Source organism: Trachemys scripta, chromosome 7, assembly GCF_013100865.1.
Source record: "Trachemys scripta elegans isolate TJP31775 chromosome 7, CAS_Tse_1.0, whole genome shotgun sequence".
Lineage (NCBI taxonomy): Eukaryota > Metazoa > Chordata > Testudines > Emydidae > Trachemys > Trachemys scripta.
The window spans coordinates 56673759-56697489 of NC_048304.1; the positions used below are offsets into that span (position 1 = coordinate 56673759).

The 23731-nt window shown below is 50.2% G+C and overlaps 1 protein-coding gene across 1 annotated transcript; it reads left to right on the forward strand.

Annotated features, from left to right (window-relative positions):
* The first annotated feature begins 435 nt into the window (after nucleotides 1-435).
* On the forward strand, nucleotides 436-17850 carry PITX3 (paired like homeodomain 3). Its single transcript, XM_034776844.1, has 3 exons — nucleotides 436-544; nucleotides 13036-13241; nucleotides 17207-17850. Exons 1-3 carry the CDS (start codon nucleotides 436-438, stop codon nucleotides 17768-17770), a joined length of 879 nt encoding a protein of 292 aa, XP_034632735.1. The 3' UTR covers nucleotides 17771-17850.
* Nucleotides 17851-23731: the final 5881 nt, after the last annotated feature.

Here is a 23731-nt window from a genome sequence, read left to right on the forward strand (position 1 = left end):
AGAGCTGGATGTTTTGGGAAGGTGCTAACTGCACTTGGCTGGCCACAGGGCCACTTCCTCAGATCTCCATTACGCAGCCTGCTCCTAATGTTGCTATTTCAGTCTGAATGTCACCTATAAATTGGAGGCTCTTTCTCTGAAGGCTGCAAATAGAAGTGCCATTAGATAATCTTTGATTTATAGGGCAGCTAAGTGTGGAGTTTAGTGAGGGCTGCGGCCAGTCTGCCCACTTCCCAGCCAGGAAACCCAGACTGGGCTGGGGTCCTGCTCCTGCAGTTTCATTTACTTTTCCTAGCAGAACTTCCTCTGCCCTGAATTGGCTGGTCCCTTCCCAGAAGGGGTAGGGAGGGGGCATGATGTGAGCTCTACCTCCCCATTCACTCTGTGCCTGTTTCTGCAGATCTCTCCTCCTCCCCCACCACCGACTCCTGCCAGATGGATTTCAACCTGCTGACGGACTCAGAAGCTCGCAGCCCTGCTCTGTCCCTCTCGGATTCTGGGACCCCTCAACACGAACACAGCTGCAAGGGGCAGGACCATAGTGGTAAGTGCAGGCTCTTCCCCGAGACCCTTCCCTTCCCCCTCCCTGACATTGCTGCCTGGCCAGGAGTGGCAGAGCTCTCCCACATAGCACCTGCACTGAATGGACATGTCTCTGTTTTGCATGCTCCTTGGTGATAGTGCCAGGAGTCTCTCTGGCAAGAAGATTGGCTGTGTCATTGACCTAGGGATCAGTTTTAGGCGCCTGGGACACTTGTCTGGTTAAATGGGTGCCGGACAGATGCCTTTACTAGGTCTGGGTCTCATTGTGTTCAGTGCTGTATAAACAGAGTCAGTGACAGTCCCTACGCAAAATCATTGCAATCTAAAAGTGGGCCCAATAAAAAACACCCCCAGCACTTGACATTTGGATCTTGGGCTCTTCCTTAAAAGGCTCCACCCTCTTCTACCTCCTCCAGAAACTCAGCAACTAACACAACAAGGGGCCATGGTGTCTTCTTTGTAAGCCTGCAGATAGATGATGGTTTCCTAGAGCTGACTGTGTAGCTTGCAGACAGGCTGGAGGGTTCAATTTCTGCTAGGAATTTAAGCAGGCTAAAGGCTACAAACATCTCAGTGGGCGTGTTTCGGGGATGCTGATTTTGATGACAAGGTTAGTCAGGAGCCTGACAGCTTCAGATCTGTCCTGATCCCATACCTGCGTCCTGGGAAGGAGAGATGAGAGCAGATCAAGCAGCTGCTTGGGAGATGGAAGGGAGAGAAGGAAACCAGCTTATGAATGGGACAGTTTATTATCCTATTCCTAGCAGCACACAGGGAGGCGCTGCACTTCCTTGCTTTCTAATTAGAGCATCACTCCAGATCTCAGTCCGCCATTCCCATAGACCGATATCGACCCACAGAAAGTATAAAACACATCTGATCCAAAGTACGTCCTGTTCCCTTCCGATCCAATTGCATCACCAGGAGTTTAGCAGTTGACTTCAGTGAGAGCAGCATTGGGCCCTTGGAGGGAGCATGGTCCAGTGTCTAGAGCAGGGAAGTCGGGAGACCTGGGTTGTGCCACAGACTTGCTGGGTACCCTGGTGCTAGACTGCAGACGAAAGGCCACAGAAATGCAAAGTCTGTTTAAAAGGTCTGGCACCACCATGTGTTGTGGGTGGGTGGTCGGTCCCCCTTTTGGGAACTGGGAAGAGACACACCCTTTCCCAGTTTAAGCCATAGACAGAGGGAAGGTCCAGCTGTCCCTAAGTAGTGTGACTTCCCCTCAGTGCTGGGGACCTCTGGCTGAGAATGGCTTCCTTCAGAGGCATTGCAGCTGGCTGCTTCCTCTGCTGCGGTTTTAGCCCCATTAATGAGTTGGAACAAAGCTGGAAGTGGGGAAAAGGGCATTGAAGACCCAGGGAGAATCTCTCAGCGGAAAGGCTCCTCCAAGGAGTTACATTCAAACCTCCCAGACCACTTTTGGTTTAATGCTCTTTGTGCACTTAAGGTCCAATCCAACTACCTTGGAAGCCAAGAGCCAGGTTCCCACTGACTGAGATTCCCTCCCGGAAGAGAGCAGAACCCGGAAATGGCTTGCACCGCCCAGGGCTGGTTCAGGAGCCAGTAGGGATCATGTAGGCACATCTGGGTACCGGGCACTGCCAGGCTATAGGGCTGGAGCAGCGAGCCCTGCAACACTCTGGAGAGCCCCTCCTTCGGGTAACCCTGTAGTGTCCCGGGGACTCTTGCTACAGAGGCTTTAGCAGCAATAAGCGGCCGGGAGATACCCCCTCTCCCCCAACTAGCAACGGCTGCCAGGTTCAGCTTCCACTTCATCTAGGCCAAAGCTACAATCTCTGCTGCAAGCTCCGCACCCCTACAGCGCTTTCCTTCCCAGGCGGAACGCGTTAGGCGCTACCCCAAAAGGCAGCCCAGCACCGCCAGAGCAGCCCGCGCAGTGCAGTGGAACGCGCTGTCACCCGCGCTCACAGCGCACCCGTGTCCACTGCGTGAAACGGCCACAGACACACACGCGGGCAACCTCGACAAAGTCACACACGCTGGGCACCGCCCAACAGGCACACCAAAGTGCCCCATACAGAACGCGTATGCGCGCCAGGCGGTGTCATCCAGTGCGCCCACATCCACCACACTCAGCTAACAGCTCCACCTGCCTGCTGCCCCGCACAGCCCCCAACAACGCACACTGCACCAGCAACCCCCCCATCCACTGCCCACACATCCCTGCACCGCCTGATCCAGAGATACCCCCCGTATTGCAGACACAACCAGCTCAGCTCTAGACACACAAACAACTCGACCCAGACACCCAAACAAAACAGCCTCTGGCTACACCCGCTTCATTTCGTCCCCCGCAGGGCCTCCTCTCTGCGCTGCTGTCCGATTTTCATTTTTGCCGTGAGCTTTTATTGTTCATCACGCGCAGTTTATGTTTAAATCCTATTCCACGTCCCCCTGTTGGGGTTTGTTTGTCGATTTCAAATTATTAATCCCGGGTCCGAGCGTCTGGTTATTGTCCTGGTTTCATAGGTCCCAATTCAATCTGGTTTCGGTTTTTTTGGGCGTTCATATCGGTGTTTTCCATTCTGCGCTATTCCTTCGCTTCCTCTCTTTTCTCCGCTTCCCTTTCGTCCGGGCTGGGATGTCACACGCGCTTTTTTGCTTTCCAGTGACATTTCCCAGCCCAAATCTAACTTGTTTCGGGTCCCACCTGTAGACTTTGGTCTCTTTCCCGGAGAACTGCGCGATCCGGCCAGTTTTGCCCCCTGTGCAGTTTCCTGATGAAATACCCGTGTTCGTGGGGGTGGGTAGAAGGAGATCTTTGTTAATTAATCTGGAGCCGAGGGCTGGATCTGGCGCGGAGAGTAACTGGGACGAGGAAATGCTCAGTTTCTGGACTCGATTCTGCGCCCGCCGAACCCGGGTTAAAACTCCCCCCGCTCGCACTGATGCTGCCAGTCTCTCGCCTTTATCTGCAGCCTGGATGTGTGCGGGGCAAAGGGACAACGGGTGGGGGGCAGCTGCAGTGCAGCGCGAATTCCCGGCCCGGCTCCGTGCAGACACCCGGCTTCGGATCCTTCAGGGTTCAGCGCGCACGTCCTGTGCTGAGGCCGGCCAGGTGAGCTGTGCCACTCGACAGCAGGGCTGGAGCCCGGCCAGCCAACCCTTTCCGGCTCCGCTGGAGAAGGCAGGGGGCTAAGGCGAGACAGGGCCCGGGCTGCAGCTTGCCCTGCAGATTGGAGAGGGGAGTGCCGGGGAGCAGGAGAGGGCCCGGCCCGGGAGCAGCCCCCAGTGGAGATATTTGGCTGCGGGGTCAGCGATCAGGGCTGGGATCGAGCGCTGCAGCAGGCAAAGCCCCCAGCCTGGCGCTATTCTCTCGCGGTCGCAGGGGAACCAGCTGCATTGAAAATGGGGCGCAGTCAGTATTGGTGGCAGGAGTGTTAACAGCCACAGCTTCCTCGGGCACAGTTGGTGGAGGCGCAGGACCGCACCGACAGCGGCCCAGCCCTGCTCTGATGGCACCTCAGCTAGTGCGCCTGCTGGGCACAGGTTAGAAGCGGATTGCCAGGCGCAGAGCTAGGGGCTGAGGGCCAGACGCATCCGCTTGCTATAATTAAGGGGGGTCCAACTGAAGGTTGTAGGGCTCTGCCCACAGGACCGCTTTCTGCTCTGCTAACGGCTAATTATTAAATCAACCTGTCTTCCTAAACCCAGGCCAGACGGGTCATTCCCTGAACCACAAGGATTTATCCTTACCCGCCTCCTCGCTGGCTAATGGAACCGTCGCCGATCTCACCCGTTGTAAATGTCCAACCCTACATCTATCCAGCTCTTAGCCTCACCTTGTGGCAGTGAGTTCCACCGTGTTCCGGGGGCACCCGGAGATGCCTCGCCTGCTTTTCACTGAACGTGGCCAGGTTCTTGTTAGGCGAGGGAGCGCAGGAGTCGGTTCCCAGTTTGTCTGGTAAATCTACCGCCCTCCTGTCCCCTCCACCGCCTGTAGGACTTCCTGCGGTTTGGGACATGTGCGCCACCAACAGGCCAGCGCCGCTGCAGTCAGAGCGGGGAGCGGTAGAGCCGCTGGGACCAGACGCCTGGGACCTTGAACGGTGACTGAGGAAGGGACGCTTCCTCCTGATCGCTGCCTTCCCTGCCCAGCGCCTCCCGCATGCGCTGGCGATCCCCCTCTCCCTAGCTGATGCAGCGCTCCCTCTCCAGAGAGCTGGGCGCTCCGCGGCAGCCTCTGAGCTAGTGAGCTGCAGCTCCATAGAGCAGAAACCTGTACCCATCTCCCCGCCACTACCGGGACGCACACCGCTGCACAGGGCCCTTCCTTTCCCTGCTGCCTTCAGCCCCGGGGAAACTCTGCCAGACTATCCTGCCTGCCGCCCGCCCTAGGTTACAAGCAGCTTTACACTGAACCAAGCATCTTCTCTGGGGCGCTTCCGCCTGCTGGGCCCAGATTCTGCTCCGGCTGATCGGATAAAGGCGTCAGCAAAAGACACTTGCAGAGATCAGCGCGGGTCTGGCCACCTGTCTCCGCTCCCCCGAGCGCCCCTGACCCGTTCCTGTGGCCATGGCGAGCCCTTCCATCCCTAGCAGCAGGTAACGCGCCCCTCGCAGATCTGTCGTTTCGCTCTTCAGTCACCAACGCAGGCAGGCGGCTCCTGCAACAAACGGGCTTTCTGAGCCCCCAGGGATATGTAACAGGGACAGCAGCCTGTTGACTAAAACTTTCCTGGACTCCCCCCATCAACCCGGCTAAACCCGAAGCGGAACGAATCCAGCCTCTGTAAACTGCTCTGCCCCTTATTCTGGAAATAAAGCATTGAGAACAGCCCCTCCCCCAGCCCTGCACGGTTCCCAGGTAACCCATCTGGTTGTTTTCAGTCAGAGTGCACCGATCTCTTATCGGCCAGAGCTGGTTTTGGAGCGTCAGCAGCTTCCTGTTTAGTTCTCGCTGCTCCGGCTCGGTTTACACAGGCCAGTGCCAGGGGACCGGGGAACCCGTGGAAGAGCGCCGTGCAAAGCGATCCGTGCCCCTAACTGCAACTCCAGCGAGTGCCACGTAGCCAACGAGCAGAGCCAGCGGCCAGCGCGCTGTTTGCTCTGCCCCATGTTTGATTAGCACCAAATCTGCGCTGTACAGAAGTGGCAGAACTCATCACCGCAATAGCTCAGCCTCTAAACAACACATTTATCCCACTCTCTGCTCTCCGGGACATTCCCCACCCCCTGGTCCCCGATCCTTCCGCGCCCCTGGTCCCACAAGCACCGCCCCCAACTATCTGCCCCCTCGAGGGCTCCGGACTCTCCCTTCCATGGGACCAGCCCGCGCTCCCTCCGCGATAGAATAGCAATTCCTGCGGGCCTTGACTGGCCCAGACGGTTCCTTCTCTCCTAATCCCACCTCCCAAGGGACCAGCTGTCTCTGGCTGGTGCCCCTAAAGTAACCCCCCCTAATTGAACAGCCTGCGCAGTTAGCCCAGCGTATCTTCATTAAGCACCGTTTGTTTGGCCTTGGGTAGAAAATAAGGGGGAGTGGGGATCACACAATCATCAAAGCTAAGCAGCGCCTAGATAGAGACAGCAGGGCTGGCTGAGCCTTAAACTGAAGTGCAAATATTGGTTAAGTGAGATGAAAACCTCCTCCTTCCCCTCTGCCCGTGCTCTCAACCTACCTATCCTCTCCAGCATCTCAGCGAGGTGTGTCACCATGCCTCCCTGACCTGCTGGCCAGGTGTTACCAATTGTCATTAGCACCTTGATACTTCCTTTGTAGCCAAAACCTCGCTATCCAGTTTCCCGGCAGAGCCTTTCAACCCCCTTTTCATGACCACGCTTTAAATCTCGGGAGCCCGTTTCAAAGGAGTCTAGAATCTCGGTGTAAAGGGAAATTGTTTATATCGGAGCCACAAAAGCCATTTATCATCTTGGGGTTTGTCAGAGTGCACAACCCCTGCTAGAGGTCTGGGCAGATACCCAGAGCATGCTCTTTCAGCATGCTAATTACTTACTCTCTCTGGTTTGCAGCCATTGGCATAACGAACAGAACAGTCCTAAAATCAAATTTATATTAGACAGTCTGAATCCCTCCTTTCTTCTAACCTATTGTTCCCTGGCCTTAGTTTTTCTTCTACTCAAATTGTTGTTTCCAGTTACCTTTCTCTCTCTTTACCCTCATACCTGGTAGCTGCCTCCCCATGATGTCACCATTTCTCTACCTTGTTCTAAATTGGCTGGCCGCTCTCTTTGCAAGAGCCCAGTTCCATTCCTCCTCAGTTGAAAAACCTTGGCCAGATTTATAGGGTGACCAGATGTCCCGATTTTGGGGTCTTTTTCTTATATAGGCTCCTATTACCCCCCACCCCCATCCCGATTTTTCACACTTGCTGTCTGGTCACCTTAGATGAGCACCTTCTCCCCAGTGCAAAGACTACCCTGCTGCCTTTGGAGATGCACACTCTGTTGCAACTAATCAGCTGTGGGTACTGGTTGGAACTGGGGATGGGGATTCAGGACTTCCATTCAGGATTCTGCTCCTGATTTGCTTTGTGATTTCAGGCGAGTCACTTCACCTGCTCTGGGGCTTGGTTGCCCCAGCTACCAGATAGGACTAAATTCTTAAGCTTCAATGATCAGTGTCCTGGGCAGCTGTGAGGTTTAATCAGTGGGTGTTTAGTGCGCCCTCTACTTCCTTTCCAGCTGCACAGCACGATCCTCTCTTGGTTCTGCCATGCTGAAAATCCTTCCCTACACACAACACACAGGGGAAGCCAGGGCCAGCAAGAATGGGAAGGAAGGTGTTTTCCCTGAAGCATGGTGCTCCCCTGGCAATACTATACCACCATGGGAAGTTTGTTCTGCAGAAGCCACTTGCAACCATTAGCTGGTAGTACAGAGCTTCTGTCCTTTGGGAGTGGGGCACTGCGAACAGGGCACTAAGGGCACTGGGCATGCTGCTCTGCAGATGTGTGCTAAGATTAGGACCAGGATTCCCCTTATCTCCTTGGGTTCCACACAATTACCTGGACAGTCTTGCACCCCTGCTCAAAGGTGATGATGCCTTGGGCTTAGATGGTGACAAAATCAGATATTTCCTGAGACTAAGGATGATATAGCACACTGCTCATGGGCTATATGTCTACACCATCCCTCTATGTCCCATGCATTGCAAGCTTCTCCTGCCCTCAGTAGGCATTCTGAGCAAAGGCTGCAGATTGGGGCACATCATTACTACCTTAGCATCAATTCCTTTGGAAGTTGATGGCGTTTTGCCATTGACTCTCACAAGCAGGCTCTTACACCCGTGCTTCTCTCTGTGAAGGGTTTCAGACCTAACAAAATGAATGAGGGTTTAACTGAATATTGTCCCCTCGTGGATAGTCAGACCATTACTTTCGTGCTCAGAAATGGCATCTACCATCATTCCCTTTTTAATCTGTTCAGAGGCCAACAAGGGCTGAGTCCCTCTCCTATGACATTGGTTCAGACCAGAGGAATAAGAATATAGTCTCCATTGGAACCACAACTGTAACATACACATTAAAAGCACGTGTTGTTGTCAAAGAGCATCAACTCAATGGGGGCCAGAGAAATTCATCTGCTTCCAAAGAGCCCTCAGGAAATGGGCAGTGTCCCCACATCTAGATAATTATAGCAGTGCTTAGAGTGTCACAAGGGTACAGCAGTTTCCTGTGGGTCTATTTTTAGGTACTACATATTTCCACCTTTTGAATACACATCTTCAGCATTTTTCATAGTCTCAAACAACATTAGCTGAAGAAGCTGTCTGAGCTTGAGGTTTGATGATGGGGCATGGAGCCTTCCTCCACTGCCAAACCATGTCTGGCTGTCGTGAGCTGATGTTTGGTTAGGTGTTTATGTTGAATATTTGGGGGTCTCACGGCTTCCTAATGGTCAGTTGTCTATGCCTATTGACATGCCCCCTTCTTCTTAAATGCAGCTGAGAGGCCAAGGGTTAAATGGGCAATGGAGAGAACTAACCTCCCATCCTTAAGAGGTGGCTGGTGGGGCAGCATGAGGGAAGCCTATATTGCCACTGCCTGTGCTATTGATCAGTAGAGAACATCCCTATTCCAGGGGATCAATGCGGTGTCTTTTGCCAGCACTCAGTTCACACATTAACACTGAGACACATTTGCCTGGAAGGTTCAGGTTGGATATGGGACTCCTCTTCCTTCCTGTACTAGTTCACTTTGCTAGTAATAGGCTGTATTCACATCAGCTAATTCCCTGTCATCCAGACATTGCTCCTCCAACCTGGGCCATGGATTTGCTCCTTGACAAAGGCTGTTTGCAGCCTAAATGATACTTTCCTCCATTGTGTCTCTCAAAAGTAATTAGAGGCGGATTTTCACAGCAATGACATATAGACGGCCCTACTGTTTGTGCAGCAATGGGATACCACAGGAAAGAGTTGGGGTTAGTAAAAGCAGAAGCTGATTGGGACAGGGACTGGGCCTAGCAGAATGGCCTGATTTAGTTAGGTGTTACTGTCATATAACCAGCCAACAAGAATATGCATAGCACCATATGCACAACTTCTCTTAGAGGACAAGCAAAGAAAGAATGGAAATATGGGAATTGCCAAGTCAGACCGAAGTCCATCTCTAACAGAGCCAGAACCAGACACTTCAGAGGAATGGACAAAGAACCCACTAATGAACTATTATGGCATAAACTTTCTAAACTCTGTCAGTTAGTGGTTGGCTTATAACATGATGCATAAGTGTTTATTATATCCTAATTATGTAACTGCAGGTGTTTTCACGCTTATCGAGATAAGTGTCCAGTCCTTTTTTTGACTCACTACTAACTTCAGTGATATCCTGTGGCATGGAGTTCCGCAGGCTAAATATGCAGTTTGTAAAAAGGTAATTCCCTTGGTCAATTTTACATGAGTTGCCTTTCCATTTCATTATATGTGCCTTTTTGCTCTTTAAATGAAGAAGGGTAGAGAGGAGCACCCAATTTAGTTCCCATGCAAGAAGAGAATCTATTGGACCAGTGGGCTCCTTAATAAGTCCCTCTTATCCTCTCTCCCCCCCACCATCCTCAGTGGTAGAGCCTGCAAATAAATGATCTGATTTCTCTGCAGTGTCCTTACCTTCCTTAATTGCTCACTTTACTCTCTACTAATTCAACAGACCCACTGATTTTTCTCACAGGTTTCCTGCTGCAGCTATAATTAAAGAAATTCTTGTTAGCAGTTTGTATCTTTGGCTATTTACCCTTCAAATTCATTCTTAAACCTTCCTAATTTCTTTCTTATATTTTACCAGCCATAGTTAATATACTCCATTCTGCTGGCTTCACTAGGGCTGAATTTCCATTTTCTAAAGAATATCCATTGAATTTGAATAACCTTTGTTACCTTGCCATTATATCTTACTGTATTTCTTCCTGCCTTCCTATTTTTCTGTGTGATTAGACAGATCGCTATAGCTCTATATAGATAAGTAACATCTTTGCCAAGTTTGTTGTGCTTGGACTTGCATCAATTTTTTAATCCCCCCACCTGAAGTTGAGTGTCAGCGCTAGTTTTTGTTATGATTCCTCCCCCAGTTCAATAGTGTTGTGATCAGTTATGGTTAGGATTGGTTGAAAAATTTCCATTTAAAAAACAAAACGGGGGGGGGGGGGAGGGACTTCAGTAGAAAACTGGGTTTTCAATTAAACACATTTCCTCAGGCCTCTAGATCGAAGAGAGGATAAAGCCAGGATTATTTATTTATTTATTTATTCCCCACCCCCAAAATATCATTCTCCAGCCTGTAACGGAATATTATCTTTATTGCTCATCTTCTTCTTATATGGCCTCTCCATTATTGGAGATTTGCAACCATGGTAGCCCATTCTGAATGATCCTCTCTGCTAATTTCTTGGTGGATGGATTGTCCCTTTGATCCACCCAAGATACCACCTGGTCCATCAAGGATCCTCTTTTTCTGCATCATGTTCTTCTGCCATCAACTTTCCCCTCTGGTGCCCTCTGTGTCATGCACTGAACCTCTTAAAATGTGCCATCCAAATCAAATATGTCTAACTAGCAATTGCTGAGTTCCAGTACTCTCCAATACTTATTCTTTGGTTATGCGATCTTTCTAGATCTTTGCTCATACTAGAAGATTTTTAATGCATGCTGCTTTTTTCTCCTCACACTGTTACTCCATGAGGTGGATTATCCCTGCACACGATTAAAACACTCTGTTGTCTCTCAACAGAGGCAATTTTGTGTTCAAATTCTGTCCCGATTCACAGGGCACATAGTCCCACTGGCTTCAATGCAGGGAAGAATATGGCTGCTGGGGTTGTTTTTGTCTTCAAGGCTTGTATTATGAAGCATTTATACAATATAAAGAGGAGATTTACAATTTGAAAATATTGTTTTTTTTAACTGATTTATCTTCACTGGATATGAGTGGGAATACTAGGGTTTACAGCTAAATGCAAAGGTATACATCTTGGACTAAAGAATGTAGGCCACTGTCCTGGGAAGCAGTGACTCTGAAAAAGATTTGGGGTTCATGGTGGATAATTAGCTGAACATGAGCTCCCAATGTGACATTGTGGCCAAAAGGGCAAATGCGATCCTGGGGTGCATAAACAGAGGAATCTGGAGTAGGAGCAGAGAGGTTATTTTACGTCTATATTTGGCAATAGTGCAACCACTGCTGGAATACTGTATTCAGTTCGGGTGCCCATAATTCAAGAAGAATGTTGATAAATTTGAGAGGGCTCAGAGAAGAGCCTCAAGAATGACTAAACAATTAGAAAACTTCCCGATAGTGACAGACTCAAGGAGCTCAACCTATTTAGCTTAACAAAGAGGAAGTTAAAGGGGTGACTTGATTACAGTCTATTAAATATTTGTTCTCCATGTAGATACTTCTAATGATCTCTTCAGTCTAGCAGAAGAACGTCTGACATGATCCAATGGCTGGAAGTTGAAGCTAGACAAATTCAGAGAGGAAATAAGGTGTAAATTTTTAACAGGGAGAGTAATTAACCATGGGAACAATTTACCAAGGGTTGTGGTGGATTCTCCATCACTAACAATTTTAAAATCAAGGCTGGATGTTTTTCTAAAAGAGCTGCTCTAGGGATTATTCTGGGGAAGTTCTCTGGCCTGGGTTATACAGGAGGTCAGACTTGATGATCACAGTGGTCCCTTCTGACCTTGTCAAGTATCAGGGGGTAGCCGTGTTAGTCTGTGTCTACAAAAACAACAAAGAGTCTGGTGGCACCTTAAAGACTAACAGATTTATTTGGGCATAAGCTTTCATGAGTAAAAACCTCACTTCTTCGGATGCATAGAGTCTCTATGCATCCGAAGAAGTGAGGTTTTTACTCACGAAAGCTTATGCCCAAATAAATCTGTTAGTCTTTAAGGTGCCACCAGACTCTTTGTTCCTTCTGACCTTGAAGTCTACAAATCCAATAGAAGGGATTTCTAGATGGCCACTGAGTAGAGAATGGGGAAAGAGTATTCACTTGTAAGGGACATGGCAATGGGGTGGGGGAATCTTTCATAACCTGGCCATTCTCCATGACAAAAGTTCAAGAGAGGCCAAGATGTCATATCTATTATGTATGTATGTATGTGCCTGTTAAATCGAAGTAAAATTGAACGGAGTAACCTGGAAAGTCATGACTTTCATCTGCGGCTTCCACTTACTGTAGGAGCCTCAGTTTGTGATCCTGGCAGATTGGCTCCCCTCCCCTCTTGTCTCTGCTGTTCCCTCAAGCCAGGGCTTGACAGTTCTATTCTATCCTGGCTCTTATACAGCAGCCATCACCCCGGTACCCAGGTGCTTTCCAGAATGGCAATATATGACGTGACTAACGTTACTCCCATGTGGCTCCCACCGACTCCTTTGTCCATTTTCTTTCTCCTTTGGCATTCTTCCTGATTTGTGGACTTTGCTAAACAGTGTGATTGAAAATTGCTTTAGTTAAGCAAGCATAAGAAACACTAAGTGAACACTTTAAAATCTGTTCAATCCAGGCTTATATCAATTTAGCCTAAGTCAGTTAGGAACAGGTTTAAGCTACATTACAATAAGCTACTCAAATGAAAACAAGAGTCCACCCGTCAGTTTAAAACAGTGCAAGTTGTGTGTAAACAAGGAGTAGATTTTTGCCTCCTCTTACACCTAGAGGTGGGTGGGGCTGTAAGGCTGGGCTGATGAGAGAAGCGTTTAGTCTAATAGGATGCTGCCTGCTCCTGAAGCCCTACATAGTTACCACAGTTGGCTGCATTAGGGAGGGAAGGCAGGTGACTTTCATGTGTGCCTGGATTACATGCACCAGGAATGAGGTGCCCTGAAGTCCTGGGACTCAGAGATGCAGGCCGGAAGCCTGGAGCAGGTAGCACCAGGGTAATGAGAAAGAGTTGCATCCCAAGCCACTGAGCTTTGGGGAAGTTACTGTCCTGGGGACCGAGGCATGTGCCGGAGTCCCAGGGCTACGTTGTGACAGGTTACCTGCCTTTGCATTTCACAGACACAGAGAAGTCCCAGCAGAACCAGACTGATGACTCCAACCCCGAGGACGGCTCCCTGAAGAAGAAGCAGCGGAGGCAGCGGACTCACTTTACCAGCCAGCAGCTCCAGGAACTGGAAGCTACCTTCCAGAGGAACCGCTACCCAGACATGAGCACCAGGGAGGAGATAGCAGTCTGGACCAACCTGACCGAGGCACGAGTCCGGGTATGGCTGCCAATCTCCCGCTCCACAGTCTCTGAACACAGCCACAGCTTGGGGGGAGGAGGGGTCCCGAGACCAGTTCTGCAGCCAGCCACCAAACCAACCCAGAACCTGCCTTTAACAGAGAGCCAAGGGCACTAGAGGCTTCTCCAGCACATCAATTCCACCCAGCTCTGCTCTCAGTGCCCAACAGGCCCCAGCTGCAGACACCTTGCAGGTTGCCATCTTGGATTCAGTGCAAGTTCACAAGAACCATCATTCTGGCAGGTGTTTGAGAGGGAAATCTCACTTGATTTCCTTGAGAATGATTGATGGCAGGCTCCTTCCCAGGCAGAGAACTGCCCATCTTCCTCCAGTTCCATATAAAAACAGACCTCTGTCCTGTGCTCTGGCCCCCAGGAAAGAAAAGTCTCCCTGGGCTGCTCAGGGTCACAGGACCCTGGGGAAGAAATCTCACCCAATACAGAGGAGAGGCCATTACTCAGTTCAGGAAATACCCCCTTTGCTCTGCCTCACCATCCTGATCCCCTGTCCCCCCACCACTGCCAATCCCCTCTTTTGCCTTCATCCCTATCCCAGGCCTTGTTCCCCCCTCCTCAGTGCTCATCCCCCATTCCTCTTCCCTGTCCATTTCACTGTGTCTCAATGCTTCCTCTGCCTTGGGACAGCATTGCCCAGTGGCCAGGGCATGGGCCTGACAGCAGGCTGGAAAAAGTGGGGAGGGACAGTCTGTCATTTCCTACACAAATGGAAGTGACATCACATCTGCCTGTCCTCCTGTCCCACATCAATGCTGCCCCATCAGCCTCATCTCCGCTCCTCCTGCAGTTCCCTGGAGCCCTTCACCCCTATCTCACAGGCCTGGGGTGTAGGGGCTGCAGCAGGGTCCCCTTTCTCAGACGAGGTGTTGCAGGGATGGAGTTGGGAGGAGGGAAGGAGCAGAGGCCAACCCCAAAGGTTCAACAATCATGAGTCGGACACTAGAAAATCAGGAGATTGATCCAAAACTCATGATTAAAAAAAAAAAAAAAAGTCTGTGTTTTTCAGTCTGTTTTTTGACTGCAGAACTCCCCTTGCCCATGCTCTGTGAGTGGGAGCGTGTGAGTATGAGACACAGACACATTTAGTGTTTCCCGTGCTCCTGAATGTATTGGGTAAGGGGATTTTGGCTGCCGCTGCAGGAGCTTTGATCCCCACATCTACCTGTTCCATGCCCAGCATGTCTGTCCTCCCAACCTCCAAATTCTGTCCAGTTCCCCCTCAGTTCTCCTTTCCAGCCTCATCTCTACTCTTCACCTCTTTCTCCTTTCCCAGGTTGGATATTGCAGAGAGGGGAGGAGATTGGGAGATTGGGGAGTGGAGCCATCCTGAGCTGCTGGTCAATTTCTGCTCCTTGCTCCCCTCCTGTAAGAATGTGTCAGCTCTGCCTGCTTGGTGCAGCAGCTCTGATTGGCTGCTCTTGCCCAGGAGGTGGGGCAATGGCGAATGTAGCCAGTCAGTGGGGGTTTTCCTGGGCTGACATGTGCACCTCTCAGTGACATGGCTGGAGTTGTAGTTGTAGAAGGCTGGGTCTACACCTAAAAATTAGCCCAACCTAGCCCCTGGTGTAGACACAGCTAGCATGTTGGACAAACTTTTCCATCCACCTAGCTACTGCCTCTTGGAGTGGCGGATTAACTACATTGATGGGAAAACCCCTTCTCTCACTGTAGGGAGCGTCTACACTACTGCACGATAGTGTAGATGTACCTGAAATTTCATTTGTGGGTCTGACCCCCTTTCCACCAGATGCACGTTAAGCCCTGCCTGGGAGACAGGACACCTGGGCTCTATAACTTGCTCTGTTACTGGCCTGTTATGCCACCATGGGCTGGTCACTTCTCTCCGGACCTTCATTCTCGCCTTTCAACCTTTAGCTTGTCTATTTGGACTGTCAGCTCTTTGGGGCAGGCCTGTCTCGCTAAGTGTAGGTAATGGCAGGGCTCTGATCTTAAATACAGTCATAGAGTTGGCCAGAAGGGCCCCCCAGATCAGCTACCTACTGCCTGTATATCACAGGCCACCTCTACCACCCACATGCTAAACCCAACAACCGAAATTAGACCGAAGTATTACAGCCCACAGGAGACTAGACTATTGTGTGCCACAGGCAGAGAACAGGAGGGACCAAGGTGCACCAATGTCTGAGGCCCCTGCAATAATGATTAAGTGAGATACACCAGATAATCCTGGCAAGTGACCCGCACCCGATTACACTTCTCTCAGGGTCAATATGAGGGAACTACTGAACTCTAAGCAGTATAAACAAACATCACACTAGGTTCCCCTGAAGTCTGACCCTCTTTCTCCAGTTCCATACATACTAGAAAAGGGAGCATGTGTGTGGGGCAGCTGCCTACCGTGTCTAGCTAGGGAAGAGGTAGAGAGGGCTAGAATGGCCCCAAGGGATACAAGAGGGTAGGTGGTATTTGCAAACAGGGAAGTTGCATTTCTGTGATTGAATTTTGAACCCAACATGATCCCACACAAGTTGGAAATGTGTGGCTTCCCCCTAAGGTGGGGTGGGGGGGAAATCAGATGGCAGGCCAAAAACAAAACAAAGTGACAGTTTTTCAAAATTATAATTTAAGACACATGATATTTTGGGTTCTGACTCATGATTTTTGAATGCTTGGAGTAGGCAGCAGTGAAATTACGATTCTCAGAGAGGGAACTTGTCAAGTGGTTTAAATCCATACTAAGCAACTACACTGGGCTACAACATAAGAACCCAGGAGTGAAATGGACCAGTCATTTCACCATCCAAGCTGACAGAAATGCCAAAACAAAACAAAGTGCATCAATGGCAAAATTAATTATATTTTTAAACTGAGGTATTACTAGTAACTTAAGAAAAAAATAGTTTCAAATAGGGTTTTTGACAGTGTCCCATTAATAGTCTTCAGTCAACATTTTAATTTATTTCCTATGGGGTTATTTTTACATTTGTTATTTGTCTTTGAAGAATCCCAGCAAAACTAATCTTTCATCACCTTCTAATGAATACAAAAGATTAATAACACAAAATCAAACTGATTTTGAGATACAGACAAAAAGAAGTGTGAATTCCCCTAGTGCAGCAGTTCTCAAACCATGCACCTCAGAGCACTTGCTCCTGGTCTATGAAGATCTACAAAGTCATACGATACCGGCTCCTAGCTGCTAGATCACAGTTAAAAATACACAAAGTATTTTCCTAATATTTTCCTATGTAAGCAACTGCTGTATTTGTTGTGTGATCGAGAATGGAAGGCAAGGTGGGTCACATGATCGCAAACAGCCATGCAGGGAGGGTCTGTGAGGCACCCTCTCTAGTAAGTTGTAGTCCAGCCCAGTTTGAGGTCCCCTGTCCTGGTGGGAATCCCCATGGAGAATCTCCAGCTGATCGCCACTAGCGACAGAGAACCAGACTAAACTAACAGAAACCAGAAGGGGGATGTCAAGGGAGTCTGCTGAATTTTCCACTCCTGTAGGGTCCAGTCTCTCTCTGATAGCTGTGGAAACAGGGTATGTACACAAACGTACAGGACTACATTAATACTGCAAATCATGGACGTTAGAATGTGAAAGGACCTGCTAGGTCACCTACACAGTCCCAGGATTCTCCCTGTACTGCATGCTCCAGTTCTCTGTTCTGGTTTTAGGGGGGCTATGTGAGGGGGCTCCCACCAGCTCCCTTTGGGAGACCATGCCACAGCCTACCATACCCCTGTTAAGTAACTTTTCCTGCTATTCAGCCAAAGTTTTCTTTGGTTAATTCTATGTAATCACTCCTAGTTACAAGCTCCTCGCTCACCTCAGCCTGTCCTTTTCCAGATGTACTCAGTTGTCCTGATGTCCATGTTGGTACAAGGAGGGATGACTGACAAAGGCAGAGGCTTCCTCATTAATAACTGGAATGACCCTCCCCCTCTCCCCTTGCCTTGCAGGTCTGGTTTAAGAACCGCAGAGCCAAGTGGAGGAAACGAGAAAGGAACCAGCAGGCAGAGCTTTGTAAGAACAGTTTTGGAGCTCAGTTCAATGGACTGATGCAGCCTTATGATGACATGTATTCCGGCTATTCGTATAACAACTGGGCTACCAAAGGGCTTGCTACCAGCCCCCTGTCAGCCAAGAGCTTCCCCTTCTTCAACTCCATGAATGTCAGCCCCCTCTCCTCCCAGCCCATGTTCTCCCCTCCCAGTTCCATTGCTTCCATGACCATGCCTTCCTCCATGGTCCCCTCAGCAGTGACTGGCGTGCCAGGATCCAGCCTCAACAACCTGGGAAACATCAACAACCTCAACAGCCCAAGCCTCAACTCTGCCGTTTCATCCAGTGCCTGCCCTTATGCCTCCACCGCCAGCCCCTACATGTACAGGGACACGTGCAACTCTAGCCTGGCCAGCTTGAGGCTGAAGGCCAAGCAGCATGCCAACTTCACCTACCCAGCGGTTCAGACGGCAGCTTCCAACCTGAGCCCCTGCCAATATGCCGTGGACAGGCCCGTATGAAGGGCCACCTTCCACCAACCAGGGACTCGACCTTAGCCTGATGAAAGGAGACCTTTAGCCCTACAACAGCGTACGCCCTGCAGGAGAGAGAAAGACAGATGGACCTCTGTGAAGACTTGTCTAACTATCGTATGGTGAATTTTGACTGTCTTTGTTTTTTGGGTTTTTTTTTTTTTGGTAAAGCAACAGAAACTGCTCATTGGAAGACCCACTGGGAAACAGGAACCTGTGACATTCAGTTTGGCTCCTGGGCAGCAGAACTGAGCATATGTCAATCTGCCCCTTCCCCCCTCCACTTGGTGTGATAGTTGTCCTTGCCCTTCCCTGGCACAAAAGCCCTGTTTAAAGCATAGGCAGCCAGGTGGCACAGCTGTAGGAAGCAGCCAGGGACCCAGACAAAGTGGCGCAGCTACTCAATGCTTGGCTGAGAACACAGATACACCCACAGGTGTGAGTGGTCAGATTTCATTTTGAGGCATCTCACCCATTTATTTATCATATGGCCAGTCTCACCAGCCACCAGTCAGGAAAGTACTGTCTCAGCCGGCAATACATTTTTATACTGCAGATATATGCATGGCCAAGTAATTGAACCCCTTAGGGATCGGGAGTTGTAGGGATGTAGGATGTGTGTGTGTTATATAACACACACATATACACACACAAATAAATATATATATATATATAAAACACACCTTTTTGTTTTGTACGTGGGATAATCCATGAAGTAGACCTTACAGATGAAAAGCCAAGCATGTCCACCACGGTGGAGCATTCAGCCTGTCCGCTTTATTGCTTAAGTCATTTCCACTCGGGTAGGAATTCCTTTGCCAATGTACATCCAAAGAATCCCTTTTTTTTCCTTTTGCAACAAATTGACCTCTTTTGTGCACCCGCCTCTCTGCCCCTGAATTCCATGTTCAACAATAAAATGAAAGTTGGAGCAGTCCCGTTAGAGGTTTCCGTCTGTCTGGTTATTGTGTGCACAAGATGAGAACGTGGGGAAAAGAAAGACCAGCGACCGTGTCTAAAGGGTCCAAATCAAACCCACGTTGTGAAAGAGGAGAGTCTGCAAGAGGGCTGCTGTTTATGAGACGCCAGTTCTTGGTGAGGGCCCAGTAACAGAAGGGGAAGTGTCATCTAAGCAAAGTCAAGGGATGGGGGCCCCAACATGTGCCTGAGCCGTCTTTCTCCTCCATGTTTGCAATTCAAATGCTCTGGCGATCTTTCGAGAACACAGTGCCAGTGGCCTAACTCCCAGGATCCCTTGCAGAACTGTCCATTTCCATGGCTGTCTCCTCACCTTGGGAGGGGGCATTAAGGAGAAACTATACCAAGCTTTCCCCCATGAACTAATGGAAGCCCCTTCCTGGGGGTCCCTGCAGGGTTTCAGGTCCATGGTGCTACAGACTGGGTGGGCTGGGAGGGAACCAGACCTCTGCTCTTCTGGATTCCCCCTCCTACACCCACACCCAACTCTTAATAGAGGCAGAGCCTCCATGAACTTACACAGCCTTGCCCGGCCACCCTGAGGGATGCGCCCTTTGAGGACAGCTGCCACGGCGGGAGGCGTGGCACCTACATGCTGTGCAGAGTCTAGGAGGAGCTGGTGGGGCCTGGCACCACAGCAGAAGCAGGTTGGTTGTACAGATCACTCTTGCTTCCACTGGGTCATAAGGAATCTGCACATGTGCAGAGGGGGCAACCCCTGCCTTTCCCAATGGATTAGTATGAAGCTGTTTAAAAACTGACAAATGAGGTGCCCCTGCCCTTTGATGCAGTCGTCTCAGAGCAGAGGTTCCTGAAGCATGGCCCAGGAGCCAGCCATCTGCTGGCTGGGCACATGGTGTTGGTGCCTCTTCATTTTCAGCAGCTCAGTTCAGTTAACAGACAGCGAGCAACACAGTACATGCTTGCTGGCATTTCCACATGTGCAGCTGCCGCATGTGCCATAGAGGGGCGGGGACTCTGCTGAGATGTCTCCTCCCAATGAGGAGAGGTAGAAACCCCCTTTGGCTTCAAGTGCCTTATCCATTTTCACACAGTAACCATTTCTGGGACTCATACGGGCGGCCCTCAGTACTTCCGTTCCCTTCGTGTCTGCCATGGAATAACCACAGGCTATTCTTGCTCTAGCAGAGCTCAGTCAACCTGACGTAATCAGAAGCTACTCAATTAAACTAATCCAGATTTACATGGCTATAGATGAGAACATAATCCAGTTCCAGGGTGGACATTTAAGAGAGAGCACAAGCTTTTATAAAATAGTGCATTTGAGACAAAGTAGTTCAGTGTAGCCTGGTCTGACCGTACCACCGTGGGAATGCAGAGGCCACCTCACTTTCCCTGCTGCTGTGCTGGTTTGGAGCGGCTTTGCCCATGTTCTGTGGTTGGTTCTCTGGCCGAGCTGAAGCCACTCCTCTTCAGAGTACCAGAAGACCAGATCAAGCACACAGTCCTAGTCTCTCTCTGGGTCACGGTCTCTCTGTAGAGGCTCTGTGCAAGCCTCCACCCTTGATGCAGTGGTGTGAAGAGCAGATTTCACCCACCCACTGAGGGCTGCTCTGGGCTCCAAAGAAGGAAGCAAGCACCCAGTCTGGATGCCCCCCCCCCCCACGCCCTCTCAGCTCCCCTGCCTGAGACACCTTTCTTCTCTCCAAGTCCTTCCCCTCGCTGGAGCTCCTAACAAACCCCACAAAGTTCATCACTAACTGCAGCTGCCAAACCCTCTTTCCCATGGTGCCTCCACAATCTGTGACTTTCGTAAGGTGGTGCCAGCACATCCCCTAGCTCCAGTTCCCTTCTAGTCTCTCTCAGGAAAGAATGGAGCTGCTCATATAGTGTATTCTTTCCCAGCATGCTTTATATCTCCTGCCCCTACATTACCCAACTATCTCTTGGACTAATTCCCAGCATACCTCTTGTTTGGGACTGTGACCAGGCTCAGGGAAATGCTGTCTGTCTTAAAGGACCTGTTGCATCCCCCCACCCCAGGGGTGAGGAGCAGAGCTGAGAGCTTCCCCTTTCCACTGGTTGGTGCTGCTAAGCATATAGCGAGAGCTTCCCCACTGGCCTCCTCCCTAGCTAGTGTGGGGAGAGCTCCCCCCATTTCAACCTGCTTTAACCACTGCACATTCCAGTGTGCATATTCACTCTGATCTGAACAAATTGTTTCTAAACAATTTGGTTTGCCCTTCTCACTGCTAATGTGTCATTTGTGTGGGTTCCCTTCTCACCCCAGAAGCTAGATCTCATGGCCAGGCTCAGCTCCATGGGTGCAGCAGTGTGTGGGGAAAGTCTAGGTTTTAGGGAGTGGCGAGCGTGGGTTCTCCTCTCCCCCTGCACCCGGAGAAGGGATTCTCTGCAAGTCAACACTAAAGCCTATTGGTGGAGATCATAGGGAATGGCTATTTGCAATGGGATTTCATGTCCATTCTGCAAATGGGCAGGGAAGGGAGTGCTGTCCCCATAGGTCAAGAGGTGGGATTCATTGGTGGAGCCGAAGGAAAGGTACCCAGCCATGGAGACTAAGGAGGCCCAGCAAGGTGACTTCAGGGCAGGAACCACGTTCCATTGGTAGGGACACCTAGGGCTGGAGGAGTAGCTGACAGTTCAGCCCTGTCTCTAAATAGCATGGACTGAACTTCAGAGTCACCCTGGCTCAAGGACAACGGATGTGACTTTTCAACCACCTCATGCTCATGTAGATCTCACTGAGTTACAAGTGAGATAGCTAAGTAGCTTTCTTCCTGGTTCTCCACATGGCGGATCGAAGGCCCCAGCCTCACAGTATCCTGGCCCTATCAGCAGCAGGTTCTTCTGGTGTGCTGAAGCCCTGTCAAGGACCACCCACGGCTGGGCATTGTAAGACAAAAGGCTGGTCCTGAACTGTTCAACAGTTTGGTTAATAAAGCTCACCTCCCAGCTGCCAAAGCGTTCCACACAGACCTTTGTCAACAACTTCATACCCCTCCGAACTGCCAATCCCTCCCCATAACCACCTTGCCCCATGTCACCATTGGGAAATATGTCCTGGTTTTACATTTCAAAAGCTTGGCTTCTATTGATGCAGCCTGGCCTCTAGCACCAGGACCCTGGCCATGCCCCGGTGGCTTGCATACTTCCCTAGGGGCACTCTTTGATTGAGCATGAACCCTAGCTGAACATAAGGGCCCTGGGAAGAGATGTCAGAATTGCTATTTGAGTTGCTCTGGAGAGCTCCATCCCATAGATCTTCTTTGGAGCCTCCATGTCACTGGTTGCCATGGTCTTCCTAACTGTATTGCCTTGGTATCTCTGCCCGGCTGGGTCGGGTTTTTGGCAGAGCAGGCAGAGTTGGCTTGCTTAGCTCCAAAGAGATGTTTCTCCTGCTAGAGGATCTGTGGGACGAGTAACTGGATCCCAGAGCACCTTTCCATGCTGTTTCCATAGCTACTTTTGGAGTTAACACAGTGACAACTCTTCTTCCCTTTAATCTATGGCCATGAGCTGGTGACAAGATGACAGGCTGGATCTGACCAGCCTGGTTCCTACCTGGAGATGCCAGAGACTGTCCTGGGGGCAGCTCCCTCCTCTTCTTCACCTATCAGGGATGAAGCTTTGTAGCCATTTCCTTTCATGTCTGCAGAAGGAGCTGCAGTCTGCCATGGGAGGGGGGGACCTGTGCACATATGTTCCAATGCTTCTCCATCAGGATTGAGTCCATCTGCTTCTCCTGCAGAAACTCAAACAGCGTGCAAAGCGTCAGTTGCTCTGGCTTAGAGGGGCCAAAGGAATGGAGATTTTCAAGATTCATGGCAAACTGTCAGAACAAACCACTTCTGAGCAGGATGGGAATTCAGTAGAAAGACAACACATGAAGGAAGTGGCGAGTGCTGTCTATCCTGGTGCAGCTACTCCAGCCTGCAAGGGCAAGAGGGTCCTTTGGCTAACCACAAAGGAAGGACCTGCCACTTGACCCCAATTTCCCTAACTGAAGGGGAAAAAGAGAGAGGTGGGGGTGTGACATACCAAGGTACAATCCAGACTAATGAGTAACTGTGTCACTCCCCTGCCCTCTAACAGGGGGTGCCCTTTACAATGCCTTGCTGCTGTACCCTCCAGCCTGGACTCCAGCATGCAAGTCACTCCCACCTGCATCTGTGTGTGCTGCAGCCAGCCAGCCACACCTTGGCTCTTACCAGTCTTGGTTATACTGTTGGGTGACCCAGCCAGGGCCGGCTTTAGGAAGTGCGGAGCCCAATTTGAATAGCTTCGACGGGGCCCCGGCAGGGATGACTCACCCGGCGATGCGTCAGGTCTTCGGCGGCACTTCAGCGGCGGGTACTTCACTCTCTCTGAGTCTTCGGCGGCACTGAAGGACCCGCCGCCGAAATGCCGCCGAAGACCTGGAGTGAGTGAAGGACCCGCCGCCGAAGTGCTGCCGAAGACCCGGAGTGCTGCCGGGTGAGTAAAAATTAAAAAGGTGCCTAAGTTAGGCGCTCTTCTTTAGGGTGTGGGACCCTCTTAGGCGCGAGGCCCGATTCGGGGGAGTCGGCCAAAAGCCGGCCCTGACCCCAGCACACTGCCAGTCCTAGATTTCCCTCCAGAAATGTGTGTACTATACTGCTCAGCCCTCTCCTGGACAATACAAATTCATATAAAGTCCGTATTTCTTTCATAGACATAATAGGCACACTTTATTACTCCAAATGGAGTTTTACCGACGCTCCAGTTTACTGGATTAGATAGAACAAACAAACACGTTTATTAACTACAAAGAGGGATTTTAAGTGAGTACATGTAATGAGGCATAAAAGTCAGAACTGTTTACAAGAAACAAAGATAAAACACTACTGATGCTTAACTTAACAAACTATGTTAAATTCAAAGCAAAGTTTTTCTTCCCATTGCTCTCAACAGTCTTACTGATCAAATGTCTTAGGCCAGGACCCCTTTTCCAGTTCAATGGCTGCCTCCTTT